Raw genomic sequence first — 19,985 nt, 5'->3', positions numbered from 1 at the left:
CACACTCTCCAGTCTGTGATGAACGTGTGCTTGCTCAGCTGCACACATCCTTTCTGTAATGCGTGCGACTTACTGCACTGCTCTTCTGCTGGCAGGACATTGAGCTGGTCTTACACCCCAAGCCTTTGCATGTACTGAAAGCCATCTCCAGTGAGTCTGTGCAGGTGGACCTGGGAACCCTCAATACAGAGGACGAGGTACTGGCTGAACCAGAAATCCCAGGGCTTTGGAGCAAAGAGTCATACCAGTCACACCAGGTAACAGCTTTCCTCCGTCACCCTGAGCCACACTGGGATTCCAGATTCCCAGATGTAATTCCCCACCTTCATGCCCCATTCTGTACCTGCCACGGCCTCTTCCAGATTCTAGGTCCTTCTCCCCTTTCCATAATCTCTAAGAGAAATGGCCTGTGTCAGGAGGTGGCGGCACATGCCTCTAATAGAGGTAGTAGCAGCAAAACTCTGAGTTCAAGGCCAACCTGGTCTACAGATCGAGTTCTAGTACACAGAGAAACCCCATCTCATAAAACCAAGACAGACAGACAGACAGACACAGAGAGAACTGGGGTGTGCATGATGATCCCACACTCCTAGCCCCTTCTCACTGGGACGCAGGGCTCAGCCACGTACTGCTGCACACAGCCTAGAGCAACAGAGGTGCTGGAAGGCTCCCAAAATGGGTTTGTATCGCTTTGCTTACTACCGAGAAATCACTCCTTTCTAAAAAGCATTTTATTTTTAATGTGTATGTGTGTACCCACAGGCACTCATGGAGACCAGAGGTGTCAGATGTCTTGTAGCTAGATCACAGGTAGTTGTAAGCTGCCAGATATAGATGCTGGGAATCAAACTAGGGTTTTCTGGAAGAGCAGTTATGCAGTCTTAACTGCTGAGCCATCTCTCTGGTCAAAAAAAAAACTATTTCTATAAAAATCCATGATTTTTTTTACAAAATCAAACTTCCTTTAATGGCCCTTTTCAAGAAACACACCTCACACAGAATGCTGCTTCTCTGGATTACCGTTTACAAGAGGCACCTCACACAGAATGCTGCTTCTCTGGATCACCGTTTACAAGAGCCACCGGTTATATATACCGGTTATTTACAGCCCATCCCAAGCGCTTCTGTAAACATTAGTTAACATCACTACCAGAACAAAGAGATTTGATTCTCCTGCTTCTAGGGAAGAAGTTAAGAAGGCAGACTGGGTTAGTCATTCCATTTAAATTCAGCAGAAAGGTGGTGGGCCTAGGCAGGCACCAGTCACTCTCCACCCTGGAGAATCAAGGAGAAATCCAACCAGTGACTGGGATGCCCAGGGTCTCAGGCAGATTTCACACAAATGCCGAAAGGAAAATTTTAGCCTATCTTGGATTACCCTTTTTCCAGTTGCTAACCCTAATTAATGGGGTTGCCTGATTTTCACTAACATTGCCATTCAAGAAAACTGTGTCCTGAAGAATTCCCCAAAGGCCTTCCTTTGCCCTCACTCAACAATCTAGAGCAGTCATTTCTGCGGTTACTTCCCAAAGAGTCTGACATATTTCTGTCTTCTCCCTTTGGCCCTTCTCTCTTTCTGTCTCTTCTCTGTGTGTGTCTCTCTGTCTCTCCCACTCTGTATATGTCTCTCTGTCTTTGTCACTGTGTCTCTGTCTGTCTCTGTCTCTGCTACTCTCTGCTTCTCTGTGTCTTTCTTTGTCTCTGAGTATCTCTGACTCTGTGTGTCTCTCTGTGTCTCTGTGTGTCTCTGTTTCTCTGTTTCTGTCTCTGTGTGTATGTTTGTCTCTGTGTGTCTCTCTTTCTCTGTTTCTGTGTGTCTCTGTCTCTGACTCTCTGTTTCTATCTCTCTGTCTCTGTGTGTTTCTGCCTCTCTTTGCCTCTCTGTATCTCTGTGTGTGTTTCTATCTTTGTGTGTGTCTCTCTCTCTCTCTCTCTCTCTCTCTCTCTCTCTCTCTCTCTCTCTCTCTCTGTTTCTCTCAAGCTGGGGCCCTTCAGAGAAATCTCCTGGGTACAAGCCATCCTTTATTGCCAGGTTAGGTCTTGCACTTTGTTCATTATGAGGGTTTGGTTGGGTTGGGTTGGGTTGGGTTGGGTTGGGTTGGTTTTTGGTTTGGTTTGGTTTGGTTTGGTTTGGTTTGGTTTGGTTTGGTTTGGTTTGGTTTGGTTTTCCAAGACAGGGTTTCTCTGTGTAGCCCTGGCTGTCCTGGAACTCACTCTGTAGATCGGGCTGACCTCGAACTCAGAAATTCACCTGCCTCTGCTTCCCAAGTGCTGGGATTAAAGGCATGCGCCACCACCGCCCGGCTCATTATGAGGCTTTGAATAAGCATGGACCTCTGTCTGTTTGAACCCAAGGTGCCAAAGGAGGACATGGAACGAAAACCTGTGGGCGGAAGTAAGATGGAAAAGGATATCCTGGCTCGGACTATGGAGCAGCTGCGCAGTGGGGTGGTCCGAAAGCAGGTGGCATCTGGGCGGGAGTTCAAGGGCCGTCCATTCAACAGCAAGCCTGAGGTCATCCACTTCAAGGTGAGCCTTGAGGGGTGGACAGAAAAGCAAGCCTATTGTCACTCTCCTGCCTCTGATGCTTTCTGTTTTGACCATGGGAAATCCAGGAAAGTCTTCAGCTTTGGGGCTGGTGTGCAGGGCTGAGTTGACAGTCTAAGCAACAAGAAGCACCTGGGCACCCTTAATAGGGGCCTGGACTCCTGAGAAGGAAAATAATACGATAATTACCTGTTAGACCCCTTTTGCTTGGCAAATTCCACCTTCTCATGAGGTGGCCCCAAGGACCCAGCACCAGCTGGCTAGTATTAGCGTTTACAGAAGGGCAGACTATGCTTCTGTGCTTCTGTCCTCTCTTCCACCCAGCCAGTCCCCCCACAGAATTCATATCCCACCGAGGAGAAAGTTCTTATGAGGTAGGCCCTTCCCTGTCCTTCTCAGACCTCAATGTGGGCATTATGACCCAAGGGAGACCTTTTCTACCTCAGTATCTTTAACCTTTCCTGAGGAAGCACCAGGGAAGGCCCCTCTTCCTGTGGCCATTTCTTGGATCCTTCTGGAGGGCTTGGAGTCATCATGCCCCCTCTATCTCTGCAGGACTTTGATATTGGCAAAGTGTACAAGAAGAAAATCACGTTGATAAATGCTACTTATACAATCAACTATTGCAAGCTGGTGGGTGTGGAGGAGAAGCTGAAGGACTTCATCCACATTGAGTGAGTCTTTGAGAGTCTGGGCATGAGACCATGGGCCAGCTTGCCTTAAAGAACTGGAGAGGCCACAAAGGCCAGCCCAGCTCCTCTGAACATATGACCAGGCTAGATAGGCTGCCTATGTCTTCCAACACTGTCACTGTGTGTTGTGTTTGGCCCCGTAGGAGTCCCTGCTGGCATCTGGCATGTGCTCTCACTATGAAAATTTTATGACTGCTTTTCTGAACTATAATTACTTTTTCTCTTTGTGCTAGTGTTTCAGTTTTCTTCTTCTTGGACTCTTCTGGTGGACATACTGTCACTTCCTTGCTGGCTTTTTAGGTGTGTGTTCTGTGGCTCCCTTTGCTGCTGCTGCTTCTGTGTCCCACATGGCCTCCTGTCTTCACCTTGCACCTCCCCAACACTCTTTGTTGTTGCTCAGCATCTGACCCTCATCTTCCTTTTATATTTTTTCCTTGTTTCTTTTTGTTGTTTTTGAAACAGAATCTTGCTTTGTAGCTGACTTGTACTCATCATGTAATCCAGGCTGCTCTCAAGCCTGCAATCCTCCTGCCTCAGTTCCCAAATAGCTGACACTACAGTTGTGTTTCACTGTATCCAGATTATAGGCAGGTCAGTTCACAGCTCAAGCCACCTACATCTGTCACTGTGTGTGATATGCAGTTTCTAAAATGGTGACTCCTCTGCTCAGGGTGGAAAAAGTATCTTATTTGTCTGAGGTATTTGTCATCTCAGAGGTTTACTGCCTCCATCTGCTAACCTTGGCATAGTCCTGGAAGTTTCTAGCCTCCACACAGTCTTATCTAGGCCTAGAACGTTCTTAACCTGAGACTTGCTGCTGAATAAGCTCACCCTTTCTAACTCTTTCTGAACTCTGGATGGCTGCTCAACTCTGCTGTTCTGGCTCAAACTTTCTCTCTGTGCCGACTGATTCAGATTGGCTTCTTTAAGCTTCTGACTGAATTGCTCTGCTTGGCCTCATTCTAACTTTGGCAATATGCTCTTATTTTCTGGCTCCTTCTGTCTTCACTTGTGTCTGTCTGTCTCTCTGTCTGTCTGTCTCCCTCTTCCTCCTCTTCTTCCTTCTCCTTCTTCCTCTTCTCTTTCTCTCTCTCTCTTTCTTGTTCTCTCTCTCTCTCTCTCTCTCTCTCTCTCTCTCTCTCTCTCTCTCCAACCTGTCTCTATATAAAAATCCTGGTAAAACTTCCATCTCCCCTCCTCTTTTTGCACTACTCTCTCTTAAGTAGTCTGTCTTTCTCTCTGTTCTGGTGAGAGTTGGGCATATCCTATTCTGTCAAAACTTTCTCTGATTCATTACTTTGCCTGCCTCTCAGTTAAACACCACTTTCAAACATGGGTACTTCCCTCTACAAATTAACTTTACCTTCATTGTTTGGGATTAAAGGTGTGCACTAAGGTTGAGTCTGTATTCCAGCCAGAGTAGCCATGTCACTGGATTAAAATTCCTCTACACCAGAGGTCCCTTTTTTCTCTCCTGCAGGACTTCATGGGGCTGCTCCTGGGAGATTACATTGCTGTGTCGTTCTCCATGGGCAGCACTGTCTGACAGAACTCTGATAGGTACTTCCCACCTGAGAGTAGCTGTTCTCCTGGGAACTGAGTGGAAGTAGCTAGTAGGATCTTTGGTTCTCTGCTCCCTCTTTCTGGCAATTTGCAGGATCTCCTAGCTATCTGCAAAGTGCTCGAGTGGAGGGAATATTGCTTTAAAAATGTTTATTTTACTCATTGTGTTCATTTGAGACCTGAGAGCTTCTCTGTCTTTTAGCATGAGACACTTCTGTTAGCCTGTATAGTTTCTGAAGAGTGTATGGAAGACCCAGGTTAGGTAGTCGCCATTACCTCAGCTACCACCAAGTCCTCCTTCCCAGGCCTGGATTAAAGATTTTCTCCATTTCTTTCTTCTGATATATATATATATATATATATATATATATATATATATATATATATATATTCTGATAAATATATATATATATATATATATATATATATATATATATATATATATTTGCTGTTGTAGCTGTTGTCTGTCTAGAATGTTCCTCATTTTCCCCTGGCTACATTGAGATCCCCGGCCCTGTGTCCTGGAGCCCCTACTGCAGCATGCCTTAGTCACTTGATTCTCTTTAGACTCGTTGTATATTTTGTATCTGAGGTTCATATCTCTGAGCAGCTCTAGAAAAGTCTTATCCGTAGCCCTCAGATACCATCTCTCCCTGTTCATCACCTCTCCCTATGACCCTCTCCGCCCTGCTCCTCCCATGCAAAGCCTTCCCATTCCAGCCTCCCTGTCCTTACAGCACCTGCTTCACACTCTCTGCCTAGTCAGGGAGTGTGTGTGTGATGTCCCCAGTTTACTGGTCTTTTCAGCTGTGTCTAGCTGGCTGCAGAAAATGCTGACTGTGTGTCTTGTTTCGGTACTTTTCATTTCTAAAAATTCCTAGTTCTTTTTCAGATGAGCTGGCATTTCTTAACAGTGTTCTTTTCTTTCCTCCCGCCCATAACTCTCTATCTTACGACTTGACTATTTTACCACATGCCTTTTAGAAGCGCCACTTAATCGTGTAATTGTGTCAATAGTTTATTGTGTGTGTTCTTAAGAGTTTGGCCCTGCTTCTCCCTGCATTGGTTCATGAACACCCCACATGTACATAGCCTTGGATTCTTACCACTTAGTCTTTAGGGTGAGAGCCCCAGGGATCTTGCTGTCTCTGTCTCCCCTGTGCTGTGATTACGGCACATATCACCACACCTGGCTTTTTTTTCTAGAATTCTGGGAATTGAATTTTGGTTCTCATGCTTGCATAGCAAGCAGCTTACTGACTGAGGTATTTTTCCAGTATTCAGAGACACAGTTTTATATTAAGTTTTTGTATATTTCGAAGCCAAGCAAATTATGTAAAATCCAACATTGTAAACATATGCCTGATATTAGGAATTTTATAGGAAGACCCTTTCACTCACCCAGGCTTGGGATCAACAGACTGGTTCCCATCTCATTTTCCAGCAGTTGGGGCTGTTTTACTGCACGGTTTGACTTACAGCTCTTTGCCTCATGTTGCTGTTAGACTTCAACATCCTCGGTTCAAGGCCTGGTGTGTGCCCCCAGGGTAGCCACAACCCACAGCTCCATCCTTTTGGAGTTGACTTTTGGGAATGTACCTCATTCCATGTGCTGGCTCCCTCACTGGACAGATATCTGAAGATTGCCCAAGTCTTCTGTTCTTCAGAAGATGTGGTCAGAAGGGAGCACAGCAGACCCGGGACTGCTAACTTGCCAGTGCATCCAGGCAGAGGCATTGTCTCAGCTCAGGTTTCTACTGCTGGGGTAAAACATTGTGACCAAGAGCAAGTTGGGGAGGAAAAGGTTTATTTGGCTCACACTTCCACATCATAGTCCATTATTAAAGGAAATCACAACAAGAACTCAAACAGGGGAGGAACCTGGAGGCACACGTGATGCAGAGGACCTGGAGGGGTGCTGCGTACTGGCTTTGTTCATTATGGCCTGCTCAGCCTGCTTTCTTAGAGAACCTAGGATCATCAGCCCAGGAATGACACCACCCACAATAGGCTAGGGCCCTCCCACATCAATCACCAATTAATAGGATGTTATACATCTTGCTTGTAGCCGGATCTTATGGAGGCATTTTCTCATTTGAGATTTCTATCTCTCAAATAACTCTGCCCTGTGTTAATTTGACATAAAACTAGCCAGCGCAGGTGTGGTACCTGGAACAGAAAGAGAAGAGAGACTCTAAAAGGCCTAGCTGAGTATGTAGTGAGCATCTGCTTTCCACAGTAACCTAACTACCCATGTGCTGTGAATCCCTGTTTCTGCAGCTTTGACCCCCCTGGTCCCATGTCAGCTGGCATGTCCTGTGAAGTCCTTGTCACCTTCAAACCTATGGTAAGTCAAAGGTCACACAGGGGTGCTGGTTTTTTCTAGCTTAACAACAACAACAAAATTGAGCATCATTCTGCAATGCTAGTGGAATAGAGCTTGCCCAAAGGTCTGATCTGACCGAAGGGACTCCAGTAGGCTGTGACATGTGTTTCTTCAGGACTTGCTTATGTGGAACACTTTGGGACTCTTCCCCTGGGGGGGGGGGGGGGCATGCAGGTCCAGGCATAGTTATACAGATGCTGCCTGGGTAACTGTGACATCATAGATATCATAGACATGGGATTGCTTTGTTTTTTTAGATAAATAAAGATCTGGAAGGAAATGTCTCATTTTTGGCTCAGACGGGCGGCTTTTCTGTTCCACTGAAATGTTCAACGAAAAAATGTTCTGTAAGTTTCAATTCCCTGAATCTCTCTCCAGGGTTAGGGCCCTGGAGTTCTGAGGACATGAGGCCAGAGCTCCTCCACAGAAGTACATCTGCCTCTACCTATAGATAGGGTCTCACCATGCATCTCTGGCTGTCCTCGAACTCACTGTGTAGACCAGGCTAGCCTCAAAATCAGAGAAATCCACCTGCCTCTGCCCCCTGAGTGCTAGCATTAAAGATGTACACCTCCATTACCAGCTTCCAGATATTTTTATTGTGAGTAAATTTTTAAATCTAATGAAGAGCAGAATCATGCAGCGAATTTCCATATGCTCACTACCTGCATCGGAGCTTTCAACACTGCCACGTTGGCTTCGTCTATACACGACTTGTTGTTGTAGGACTACGTCACAGGAAAAACCAACATCAGATTCAACATCCTTAATAAACAGAACCCACCACGCCATCATGTCTTCCCAGGGACACTGCACAGCACGCAGACTCCGTGTTTGCAGCAGACTACAGCATGGCTTTAGTGCCACATAGACTGATAAGCCTGTCACAGGTTTACTGCGATCTGACTAACATGGGCTGAGGAGGGTCAGGAGGCTCTGCCCCAGCATCTCACCATGGTCTCTGACTGTAGCTTCCAGCCTCTATCTAGCAAGAAGTTCTCATGGAAAATGACTGGACATGTAGAAATCAAAGCCAGCTCTTTGTCTTTGAATGTCTTCCTTCATTTATTACACATCTTCCAGTGATTGATTGGCCAAACCAAGGCACACATACAAGTTCAAAACCAATGGGGTAGAGAGAGGGCTTCTCCGCTGTAATAGGTGGAGCAAAGAAAGGAGGGAGAGCTGAGGTAAGAGTCTGGGTCACACCAACAGGACTATCGTAGCTCCTGATTGTCACCAGCCATAGCCAAAGCAGCCATAGTCCCCACAGTACCCTTTACAGAGCAGTTACTTCCGATGCACTGAGATTACATTTGATGGTTTATGACCTAGAATATCAGCCCCCTTTCTGGTGCTGGGTCATAAAGCCTTACTCAGACAACTCTAGAACATTACATGCTTGTGTCTCTTGTCTTCCTTTAAATTAGATACTAGGTCAAATTAGATTTTAAAATGATATTATTTTTAAGAAAAGAAGGATTTATTCCGGCTGATGGTCTGAGGATATGGTTCCTAAAGTTGGGGAAACCATGGCTACAAGAGACTGAGACAGGTGGTCACATTGTATCCTGGGTGGAAGCAGAGAGTGAGGAATTCTAGTCGAGGTCAGTATATTCTTTGCTAAAAGATAGCTTTAGTTTAAACTATTTGCTTGTTGCTCTCCCAGACGTTCCTAGCACCCACCTGGTGGTTCGCAACCATCTGTAACTTCAGTTCCAGGAAATCCTATGAACTACTCGGGCATGCGTGTGCATGCGCACATGCAGGAAAAACACTCATGCATAAAATAAAACAGAAATGGTTATAAAAGATGGCTTTTATTGAGTTTCGTTTTGGCACTTTCCAACATGTCTGGAGTACATTGTGATTACTTTAAGTCCCGCCCCCTCTACTTCCCTCCCACCTTTAATATTCTCCCCTCCCTGTAAGGAGGAGCCATCTTGAGGAAGCTGGTGCTCTGTGCATCACATGTCCCACACTCCCTCCAGCTGTGTGCCAAGTTCCTGTCACAGACACCAAGGCCCACCTATACAAGAGGAGCTCTCAGAGAAGATCTAGGGTGGGCTGCAAAAATAGTCAGAGCTTTGTCTCTGACAGTCCTTGCCAGTCATCTGTAGCGGGCAGAGGTGGCCTCGCCTCTTTGGCCTAAATCTGGACTACTCTGTTTTATACTTTGGTCTGTCTGTTTTAGTGGCCCATTGTCACGTCTCTGGAGAAGGGCACTGCAGGTGGAGCCCTGGCTTTAGATTCGATGTTCCAAAACAGCCTTGTGAGAGATGGCCGTTTGTGGAACCATGGTGATGCCCAGGCATGGCACTCTTAGCTTGAGCACAGAGAGTCTGCGGCCTATAGCCCATGTAGAGCATGAATGCTACAATCCCACTCTGAAAAAAATAGTACTTTCTAGGCCCTGCATCTGCCACACAGTTTATGTCATCCAGGAGTGATAGCTGTTAGTTTGTCCACCATTCCCAGACCCCCCTCTTTGAATTACTGTCATCTCTCAATCAGGGAGCTGCTTGTTTGACTTTCTTAAAACCAGACACAGGAGCCCTAAGCTGCCCTGGTTACTGTATGAGTCTGTGATTTCTTAAGTGGGCTTGGTCCCTGATGTACAGTGCACAGAGGCCCATGAAAAACAGGTGTCCCTGTAAAGAAGAAGAGTCAGGTTTCCCCTAGCTTCTTAGGACTGCATCTGATATTCAGGAGAGGAAACCTTCTCCTAATGAGACATTGGGTCCTCTGGTCCACGATTCCTGCAAGGACCTAATCTTCCTTTGTGATTGAGGATCCAGCCAGGCTAGAGGCCACCATGACTTACGCTTGTGTTCTTTGGCAGCTGTCCCTTGACAAGGAGCTCATTGCATTTGGAAGCTATGTGGTGGGTGAGACCACATCCCGAGTCATCACACTGACCAATGTTGGTGGCCTGGGCACCAAATTCAAGTTTCTCCTCGATTCTGAGTTCTATGAGATGGATGAGTCCCAGCCCGCCGTGAAAATAGTGAGTGTTCTGTCAGTTTCTGACCAGCAGCCATGGTTACCATGGGTGTCTGTTCTGTCAGCTTCTGACCAGCAGCCATGGTTACCATGGGTGTCTGTGGTTCTGCTTATCCAAGGACAGGGTGGGAAGCCTCCCAGCCATGCAAACAACCTCACATGTATCCCAGCAAAACCTCTCAACATATAAAAACAGGATGTGTACAACCTTGCATGTATAAAGATGGATGAGCAAATAAGGCTGTCAGCAAACAGGTGGAGGGGAATAGGGAGAGGGAAATGTCAAGACAGCCTTAAGCTTGTGAGAGCAAAATGTCTGGCTAGACACACATGCAGCCTGGCTTCGGGGGCTACAGCAGCAGAATGGATGTACACCCTGATCAGAAGCACCGGGAGTCCCACCGGAATCTAATCAGACAGCTCCATGAGAGAGACCATAGCTATTTTCCCAAGGCATGAAAAGAACCTTTTGCCTTTTTCCAAGACGGCTATGCAGGGGCCATAGTGGATGGCAACAGCCTCGGGGTGGGGGGCAGAGAGGAATGAGCTCACCTTGTTCATGGATTGTGGAGATCATTCAGGGAAGGTAAACAAAAGGAGATGTACCTTTCCCTAGATGCTTCTAAAATATTTGAGCATTCTTTTGAGAAGCATGTAGCAATCCTATTAGCTCTGTGTAGGTGCCCCAACAAAGACCTCAGAAAGAATCTCGAGAGATGGCAGGGCAAATAAGGCAGTTGTGGCCAAGGCAGGATGAGTGGCAAGCTGCTGTGGGGGAAGGAACCAGGGAGCAAGGCGGGTGGAATGGGGAGACTGGGAACCAGGCTTTCTTTGTGCAGGGACATGGGTTGCTCAGGAGGCTCCCGGGCATCCAGAAGCTCTGCCTCCAACCACCTGTGGAGAAAAGTTAGTCAGCTCAACCCAGGAGAGAGCAGAGCCAGCCTCAGGACAAATGACCAAGTAGAGCAGACTCTGTTGCTCACAGGTAGGTGGGGTCTATGATAGAGCATAGATGCTGATAACAGAGAGGAGCCAGGTCAGCTGAGGTAAAATAGTCATTCTTAGCCTAGGCAAGCTGATGCTGTGGTCTAATGACCACAGGATAGACGGAATGAGAGCCCTAGACACATGGGGCCAGGAGCCTTGGGAACAGATACATTGTATCTTCTCCTGCGACAAGGGTATCTGCAAAGTTGAATGGGCACTGAAGATACTAACCTTCCTTTCAGAGCAGCCTCTTCACCTGTGAGGACAAAAGTCTGTATGACAAGATCATTAACAGTCTCTCTGAGCAACAGCTTGAAGTCAATGAGTCCCCACCCCCAGTGGACCTCCTGAGCCAAAAGGAGTCCGAGAAGCAGCTGGATGGTAAGGGCTGGGAGACTGGTAAATGCGTTCCTTACCTTGTAAGTAAGAGGCACCTACCTCAAACTTCCCACATTGACTCCTGAGCCAGGACACTTTGCCTCAAATGCATACTGAATAAGCAATGAAGAGGGATGACATGGACACAAGGGCCTCCCAAAGTTAAGCCATCCAGAAGCAACGCTCAGCACAGGTCAACCAGAAGGGCCAGAGAGCCAGAGTCTCAACTAAAGACCGACAGGCCTGTGAGCCGAGTGGTGCTGGGGGTCAAAGTGCAGGGTTTTCTCGGGGCTTCAGTTATGAGACAGTAAATATAAAAAGTACTCAGACGTGAAAAACATGCACTGGGTGCGGTGTGCGTTGAAATTCTATTTGTGTTGAAACTAACAGCATCAACAGAAGCCCCAGCTGTGAACAGCTAGGATGGTCACAGGGTGTGCAGGTTTGAAGGCTTTGAAGGCACCACCTACGGTCCCTGCTGGTGCCCGGTGTTTTTCAGGTCAACCAGGCTCTGAAGAGGGTTCTTGGTTCACACTGAACAAAAGTATTGAAAAGGGACAGTTTTTAAAACTGAATAATCCCGATGCTGAGTGTACCCTGTCAAAGCACTTGTCCTTACTGTAATGCAGCCTTCTGGCTACCCTGTGACCCTGTGACTCTGTGACCCTGTGACCCTCAGCAGACTTGTCTCCTCATTTACCTGTTTACTTACTTACCTTCCTTCCTTCCTTATTTCTTTCTTTCCTTCCATCCTCCCTCCCTCGTTTCTTATTTTGTTTCGTTGTAGTTTTTTTTTTTTTCCAAAACAGGCTTCTCTTTGTAGCCCTAGCTATCCTGGAGTTCACACTGTAGACCAGGCTAGCCCTAAACTCAGACATCCACCTGCCAATGTCTCCCAAGTGCTGGGACTAAAGGTGTGCAGCTCCAGTTTTTATTTTAAGATTTCCAAACTTACCATTTGTTTTGGCTGTGTGTGTGCCCTTTGAGTTATCCTCCTCGTGCCAATGTCAAACAACTGTGACACATACACCTTACAGTTAGGTCAGTAGTCTATTTCAAAGTTTTTAAAAGTTATGTTGAGGAGTTCCTCTTAGTTCACTGTAGTCCAAGTGCCGCTCATTTCAAGGGATTGTCCCTTAAGCCTCAGACCCACAAGCACTTAAAACCCACAAGTCTACAGCAGATCAATCACCCTTAGCTTATGCCATCTCTACCTGGTGCTGGCATGGTTTCTCCCACCGTGAGGCTGAAGCCGAGTTACTTCTCCATATTTGGTGTGTGCAATATCCCTACCGCTGCACACTTTCTTCTTACATGCCTTTGCTGGGTTCTTTTTATCATTCTCATTAACAGAAAATGATGGGTGAGGGTCTTCCTGCCACCTCTCTGTCTAATTCATACATGGATACAATTCTCATTCCCAGGAGGAAGCAGGTCCTCAGTCTTACCTGGATCAGCAAAAAAAGTCAAAAGAGTAGCAGACTGAATAGGGAATGTACTTCCTTTTTGGAAAATGCAGGCAGGTTGGAACACAGGGTAGGACATCAATGGAAACTGCAGGCAGGTTGGAACACAGGGTAGGACATCAATGGAGAAGCAGCTGAACCCTCAGCACTGGCTCATTCAAATTAGCTCTTGTATGTGGCACTAAACGGGGACTGAGCCTCAGTTTCTGTGAGGATAGCCTTTTGTTCTTGAAATTTTCACTGAAATATATGTTTGGGCTGGGCAGATGTGGCAAACACCTTTAATCCTAGCATTCAGGAGGCAGAGGCACATGGATCTCTGAGTTCGAGGCCAGCCTGGTCAACAAATCAAGTTCCAAGACAGAGGGTTACATAGAGAGACTCTGTCTCAAAAACAACACAAAAAAGAAAGAAAGAAAGAAAAAGAAATATATGTTTGGTGGATGGGTTACTTACGCTAGTAATCTACTATCTAGGCAGGAATGCACTTTAAGCTCTGTTTTTAACCAGTTGGTCAATTTATCTTATACTAATATACTTTCTTGGTTATCATGAACTTAGATTAGGTCTTGAAGCCAGGAAGTGCCTGTTGCCAAACTTTGTTTTTTCAAAGTAGTTGCTTTACATTGCATTGGTTCCTTGCATTGTTGGATACATTTTAGAATCAGTTTCTTGGGTAACACACACACACACACACAGCCAGACATGTTGGTACATTGATACATATCTATAATCCCAGCACCTAGGAAATAGAGGCAAAAGGATCAGGAGTTTGAAGGTCATTGAGTTCAAGGTCATCCCTGGCTAAATCAGACCTTATCTGAAGAAGAAGGAGGAGGAAGAGGATGAGGAAGAGGAGGAGGAAGAGGAAGAGGAGGAGGAAGAGGAGGAGGAAGAGGAAGAGGAGGAGGAGGAGGAAGAGGAGGAGGTGGTGGTTCATGCCCTTAATCCCAGTCCTTAGGAAACAGAAGCAGGCAGATCTCAGTAAGTTTAAGGCCAGCCTAGTCCTCAAACAAATCAAGTCAAGTCCAGGACAGCCAAAGATACACAGAAACACCATCTTGAAAAAAAAAAAAAACAAAAATAAAGAAAAGAAAAACAAAAAAAAGGCCTGGAATGAACATAATTACTATAGCTTTGAATGTCATCAGTTTGGAAATAATATCTTGGCATATTGAGTCTTCAGCCCATAAGGATGGTGACCCAATGGGTCTCATGGTCTTTGATTTTCCTTAGCGGTGCCTCAGAGTTTGCAGCAAGAAAGTCTTATGCATTTTTAGCTTATTCAGTCTGATGACCTTTGACTGGTTACTGATATAGGCTTATATGTCTTCCAGAAACAGAGGTTACTACAGCTGCCGTCAGTGCCATGACCGTGATTCCCAGTGAGGAGCAGGCAGAGATCACACTGGGGGAGGTCAGTCCACCTGCCCTGCCAGGTAGCAGCTCATCTCTCTCCATCCCTAGCCACACGGTCTTTGATCAATGACCTCCTGACTCTCAGGAGACTCTTTCATCTGTCCAGAGCCAGACTAAACCCACAGTCTCCAGGCTGTGATCTGTTGTCTGGTACCAAGGCATCCCCTCCCCATGTCGAGTGTAGGTAGGACCAGAGCAGGGGAGCCAGTTTTCTGTGTATAGTCCTTGGAGAGGACACCAACAATGAGCCCTCCCTTGCCTGGCAGTGGTGGCGCACGCCTTTAATCCCAGCACTTGGGAGGCAGAGACACGTGAATTTCTGAGTTCGAGGCCAGCCTGGTCTACAGAGTGAGTTCCAGGACAGCCAGGGCTATACAGAGAAACCCTGTCTCAAAAAAACAAATTAAAAAACCAAATACAAAACAACAAACAAACAAACAAAAAACAATGAGCCCTCCCTAGCTAAAATGTGGAGGAAGATGCATAGAAAGGTTCAGGCTGCCTTTCTTATCCCAGTCCAAGTGGATTATGAACCTTAGAATCAGGAGTGGGATCTCTGAAAGTCCAGGAGCTTGAAGATAGGATAGGGTGGTAGGGAATTGTGTATCCTATACACAAGATAAAAATACTGCCAGCATCTACCAAGGTCTTCCCGCTTCTAACACTGGTGAAAAGGGCCTGGCCTCTGGGAGGGGGGGCTGAGGGTGTGTGGAAAGTACACAGGTGACTCACTGCTGTGCAGCGTGGGCCCTAACTCCCAGTCTGTTGGGACTCCACAGCAGTAAGCATTCAAGAGAAGAGACAACCTTAAAACTAATAATACTCGTATGTGACCAAGTGGACAACCTAAGGACATGGTCCTGCTACCCCCCATCCATGCAGTGGTAGCAAGCATCGGGGTTAGGAAGAAACACCCTAATAAAAACCACGATGCATACGTTCTGACCCCATGGCACTCTGTCCTTACACAGGTGACAGAGGGAGAAATTGGTCCCTTCAGTTCCATCAAAGTGCCCATTACCTTCACCCCAGTTATCCCAGGAGAGGTCCATACTAAGTTCAAGGTCATGTTTAAGGATCCGCAGAGTCCGACGGTGAGTACCCCTGATGCTACCTGATGTGACTGATCCCCACAGCTACATCAGACAGCTGCTTTTGGTGACATGAGGTTTTCACTTGCTCTTGCTTAAATCTTCAGTGGATGGCACAGAAGGCTGACACCTCAGCCAATAACATGCATGTGCACATGCGTGCTTAGATGCTCACCTGCAAACTCTAACCATACTCTTGTTTGTAAGTTTTGCATGTATTTGATGTACATGCCTGTGAGTGAGAGTTCATGCATATGGTCACACATGTGTGTACAAATGTATGCACATGTTTGTTTACAGAGGCCAGAGGTTGATACTGGTCCTCTTCCTTGATCGCTACCCATGTCACATTCTGTGGCAAGGTTTCTCACTTGAACCAGAGCACACTGATGCAGCTAGCCTAGCTTGTCAGCTTGCTCAAGAGATCCCTTATCTTCTGCATCCTGGGATTGCAGGAGGGCCACCATGCCCACTGGGCCTTTCTGTGAGTGCTGGCAACCCAAACTCTGGCCTGATGCTTACACAGCCAGACTTTCACCTGTTGAGCTGTTTTTTCAGCTCCCCTAAACCCCCGCTCTTAATTATTAGAAATGTCTTTCTTAATTTATAATCTTATAGATGTACTAAATTATGATCAGAGAAGATGATCACTTCGTTAATGTGAACTCCCCAAGGAAGCAATCTCAGGAGCTGGAGAGGTGGCTTACTACACTGACTTAAAAGCACTGACTATTCTGGTAGAAGATCCAGGTTTGATTCCCAGCCACCACCCCACATGTTGGTTCACAACCATCTGTAACTCCAGTTCCAGAGTATCTGACGCCCTCTTCTGGCTTCCACGGGCACTACATGCACATTGGTGCACAGACATACATGGAAGAAAAACACCCATACACATAAAATAAAGATCAATAATTAAGCCAGGCAGTGGTTGCTCACACCTTTAATCCCAGCATTTTGAAGGCAGATACAGATGCAAACTCTGTGAGTTTGAGGCCAGCTTGACCTATAGAGTGAGTCCAGGACAGCCAGGACTACACAGAGAAACCCTGTCTGGAGGGGGAAAAAAATCATGGAAACTGACCAGCTCTCTATCGAATGACCACTCGGTCAAGTCAGAAAGGAAGGAAGGAAGGAAGGAAGGGAGGGAAGGAGGAAGAGAGAGAGAGAGAGAGAGAGAGAGAGAGAGAGAGAGAGAGAGAGAGAGAGAGAGAAAGACTAAAGAGTGTACAACATACGCAAACTTATGGGACACAATGAAAGTACAAGAGGAAAGTTGATAGCACTGAGTGCCTTCATAATGAACCTGGAGAGATTTTATTCTAGCAGCTTAACAGCACACCTGAAAGAAGCAAACACACCCAGAGGAGTAGACTGCAGGAAACAACCCAGCTGAGGGCTAAATTCAAAGAAAGCAATACAAAAACTCAACAAAACAAAGAGCTGGTTCTTTGAGAAAATCCACAGAATAAAAAAATCCCTTAACCAAAACAAACAAACAAACAAACAAACAAAAAAGACAGAGGGACAACATCCAAATTAACAAAAACCAGAAATGAAAAGGGAGACATAACAACAGACCAAGGAAATCCAGAGAATCATTAGGTCTTACTTCAAAATTCTGTGCTACACAAAATTGGAAACCCCCGAAAGAAATGGATACTTTTCTTTATAAATACATTTACCAAAGTTAAATCAGATAAACAATTAAATAGACTAATGACCCCTAAGGTGGTAGAAGCAGTCACTGAAACTCTCCCATTCAAAAAAGAACCAAAGCCAGACTTTCAAAGATCTAATGCCAATACTCCTCAAATTATTCCATAAAACAGAAACAGGAGGATCATTGCCAAATTTATTTTATGAGACCACAGTCATCCTAATACCCAAATCACACAAAGACACAACAAAGAAAAAGAATTACAGACTAATTTCCCTCGTGGACATAGATGTAAAAGTACTCAATAAAATACTCACAAATGGAATCCAAGAACACACCAAAATAATCATCCACCATGACCTAGTAGGCTTCACCCCGGAGATTCAGAGATGGTTCAACATATGAAAATCTGTAAATGTAATCCACCATATAAACAAACAAACAAAAGGCCATACAATCATCTTATTAGATGCAGAAAAGGCCATAGACATAATCCAATACCCCTTTATGGTAAAAAGTCCTGGAGAGATCAGGGATACAGAGATTAGGGGTCACACCTAAACATAATAAAGGCAGTTTACAGCAGACTGGTAGCCAACATCAAACTAAGTGGAGAGAAACTCAAAGAAAAACAAAAATTCCACTAAAATCAGGAACAAGACAAGGCTGGCTGTCCACCCTCTGCAAATCTATTCAATATGGTACTGAAGTTCTTGATCAAGCAGGAAAAAAAAAACTAAAGTTGATCAAGGGGATATAAATTAGATAGGAAGAAATCAAAGTATTCACAGATGGTATGATACCATATGTCAGTGACCCCCAAAAGTTCTACCAGAGAACTCCGACAGCTGATAAACACTTTCAACAAAGTGGCTGGATACACAGTTAATTAAAAAAAAAATCAGTAACCCTACTATATGCAAATGACAAACGGGCTGAGAAAGAAATCAGGGAAGCAACACCCCTCACAATAGCCACGATTAATGTAAAACATCTTGGGGTAACAAAACAAATGAAGGACCTATAGGACAAAAACTTCAAATTTTTTTTTTTAAGATTTATTTATTTTATGTATATGCTTACACTGTCGCTCTCTTCAGACACACCAGAAGAGTGCATTGGATTTCATTACAGATGGCTGTGAGCCACCATGTGGTTGCTGGGAATTGAACTCAGGGATCTCTAAAAGAGCAGTCGGTGCTCTTAACCACTTGAGCCATCTCTCGAGTCCCTCAAATCTTTGTAGAAAGAAATTAAAGAAGATATCAGAAAATGGAAAGATCGCCCATGCTCATGGATCTATAAGACTAACATAGTAAAAATGGCCATCCTACCAAAAACAGATTCAGTGCAATCCCCATCAAAATTCCAACACAATTCTTTACAGACCTTGAATGTAATATGGAGTTTTTTTTAAAAAAAAAAAAATAATAATGACATCATGAAATTTGCAGGCAAATAAATACCCAACTTGAAAAAAAAAATTGCCCTGAGTGAGATAACCCAGACCCAGAAAGACAAACGTGGTATGCACTCATAAGTGGCTATTGGCCGTACAGGATAATCGTGCTACCGTCCACAGACCTAAAGGGGATAAGTAACAAGGCTAGCTCACAGGGAGATGCATAGATCTCCCTGGGAAGGGGAAATAAAATAATAGATTTCAAGGGTGGACTGGGGGCGGGTGGGGACAGGAACAAGAAGGATCCAGTCAGGGGGTGGAGGGAGAGAGATGACTGGAGTTGGAGAATATTTCAGGCCAGGCAGAAACCTAGTGCAATGGAAACTCCTAGAATCTACAAGGGTGACTCTTGTGAAGACTCCCAGTAATGGGGGATACAGAGCCTGAACTGGCCAAATTCTGTAACCAGACAAGGCTTCCAGTGAAGGGACTGGGACACCAACCCAGCCACAAAACTTTCAACCTACAATTTGCCCTACCTGCAAGATGGGCTGGGGTAAAGCTGGTGCAGAACTCATGGGAGTGGCCAACAATGTCTGGTCCAACTGGAGGTTCACACCACAAGAGGGAGCCCATGCCTGACATTGCCTGGAGAGCCCGGAACCAGAGGCTGGATAGCCCAGAGACCTAGGATAGAACCAAACACTGGCTATTGTAGGAGGCAGAGAGGTCAAGAACACCACAAGAATGTGGCCCACAGAATCAACTAACTAGAGCTCATAGGGGCTTACAGAGACAGAACGGACAATCAGGGAGCCTGTATGGATCTGACCTAGGTCCTCTGCCTATGTGCTGTTGTGTAGCTTGTTCTTATGGGACTCCTAACAGTGAGGGCAGGGGGAGCTGTCTCTGAGTCCTTTGCCTGCTTTGGGACCCTTTCCTCCTACTGGGTTCCCTCACCCAGCCTTGGTATGAGGATATGTGTGGCTAGTCTTATTGTAACTTGTTATGCCACATTTGGTTGATATCTCTGGGAAGCCTGCTGATCTCTGAAGAGAAACTAAAGAGGAGTCAGTCTGGGGGAGAGGAGGGAGGGGAAACTACAGTCAGGAAGTAATATCTGAGAGAAGAATAAATTTTGAAAAGGAAACAGAATAACTGTTCTCTGAAATGGAGCAACAGGAGAGCTCAAAGAATGGTTTGGACAATCCATCTTGCTGAGCGTGGATGATCTGTTACTAAGGGTTACCCACAGAGAGACGGAGATGATGGCAGAGGCTCTACCAAGTCCTAGGCAGTGGAGAATGGTCTTAGCGAGCCTGCCCCTGAGCCAGGAACACATGCTAACAGTATCGATACCTATCATCCCTCTAGCTTGATGTATAATTTGT

General features: G+C 45.7%; 1 protein-coding gene across 14 annotated transcripts in view; it reads left to right on the top strand.

Annotated features, from left to right (window-relative positions):
- Nucleotides 1-19,985, top strand: part of Cfap74 (cilia and flagella associated protein 74) — a 71,434-nt gene that overhangs the window by 31,878 nt on the left and 19,571 nt on the right. For all 14 annotated transcript variants that reach the window (XR_013110279.1, XR_013110280.1, XM_076933587.1 and 11 more), the window contains 9 exons: nt 96-257; nt 2,356-2,529; nt 3,103-3,221; nt 7,083-7,149; nt 7,446-7,535; nt 10,031-10,195; nt 11,421-11,559; nt 14,360-14,439; nt 15,413-15,535. Coding sequence is in view for 12 of the 14 variants with exons in the window: in XM_076933587.1 (XP_076789702.1) it covers nt 96-257; nt 2,356-2,529; nt 3,103-3,221; nt 7,083-7,149; nt 7,446-7,535; nt 10,031-10,195; nt 11,421-11,559; nt 14,360-14,439; nt 15,413-15,535 (1,119 nt within the window). In the remaining 2 variants the exon portion in view is untranslated. The remainder of the gene's footprint in view (nt 1-95; nt 258-2,355; nt 2,530-3,102; nt 3,222-7,082; nt 7,150-7,445; nt 7,536-10,030; nt 10,196-11,420; nt 11,560-14,359; nt 14,440-15,412; nt 15,536-19,985) is intronic.

This window comes from Arvicanthis niloticus, chromosome 5, assembly GCF_011762505.2.
Source record: "Arvicanthis niloticus isolate mArvNil1 chromosome 5, mArvNil1.pat.X, whole genome shotgun sequence".
NCBI lineage: Eukaryota > Metazoa > Chordata > Mammalia > Rodentia > Muridae > Arvicanthis > Arvicanthis niloticus.
This window is presented reverse-complemented; position numbering and strand designations above follow the sequence as displayed.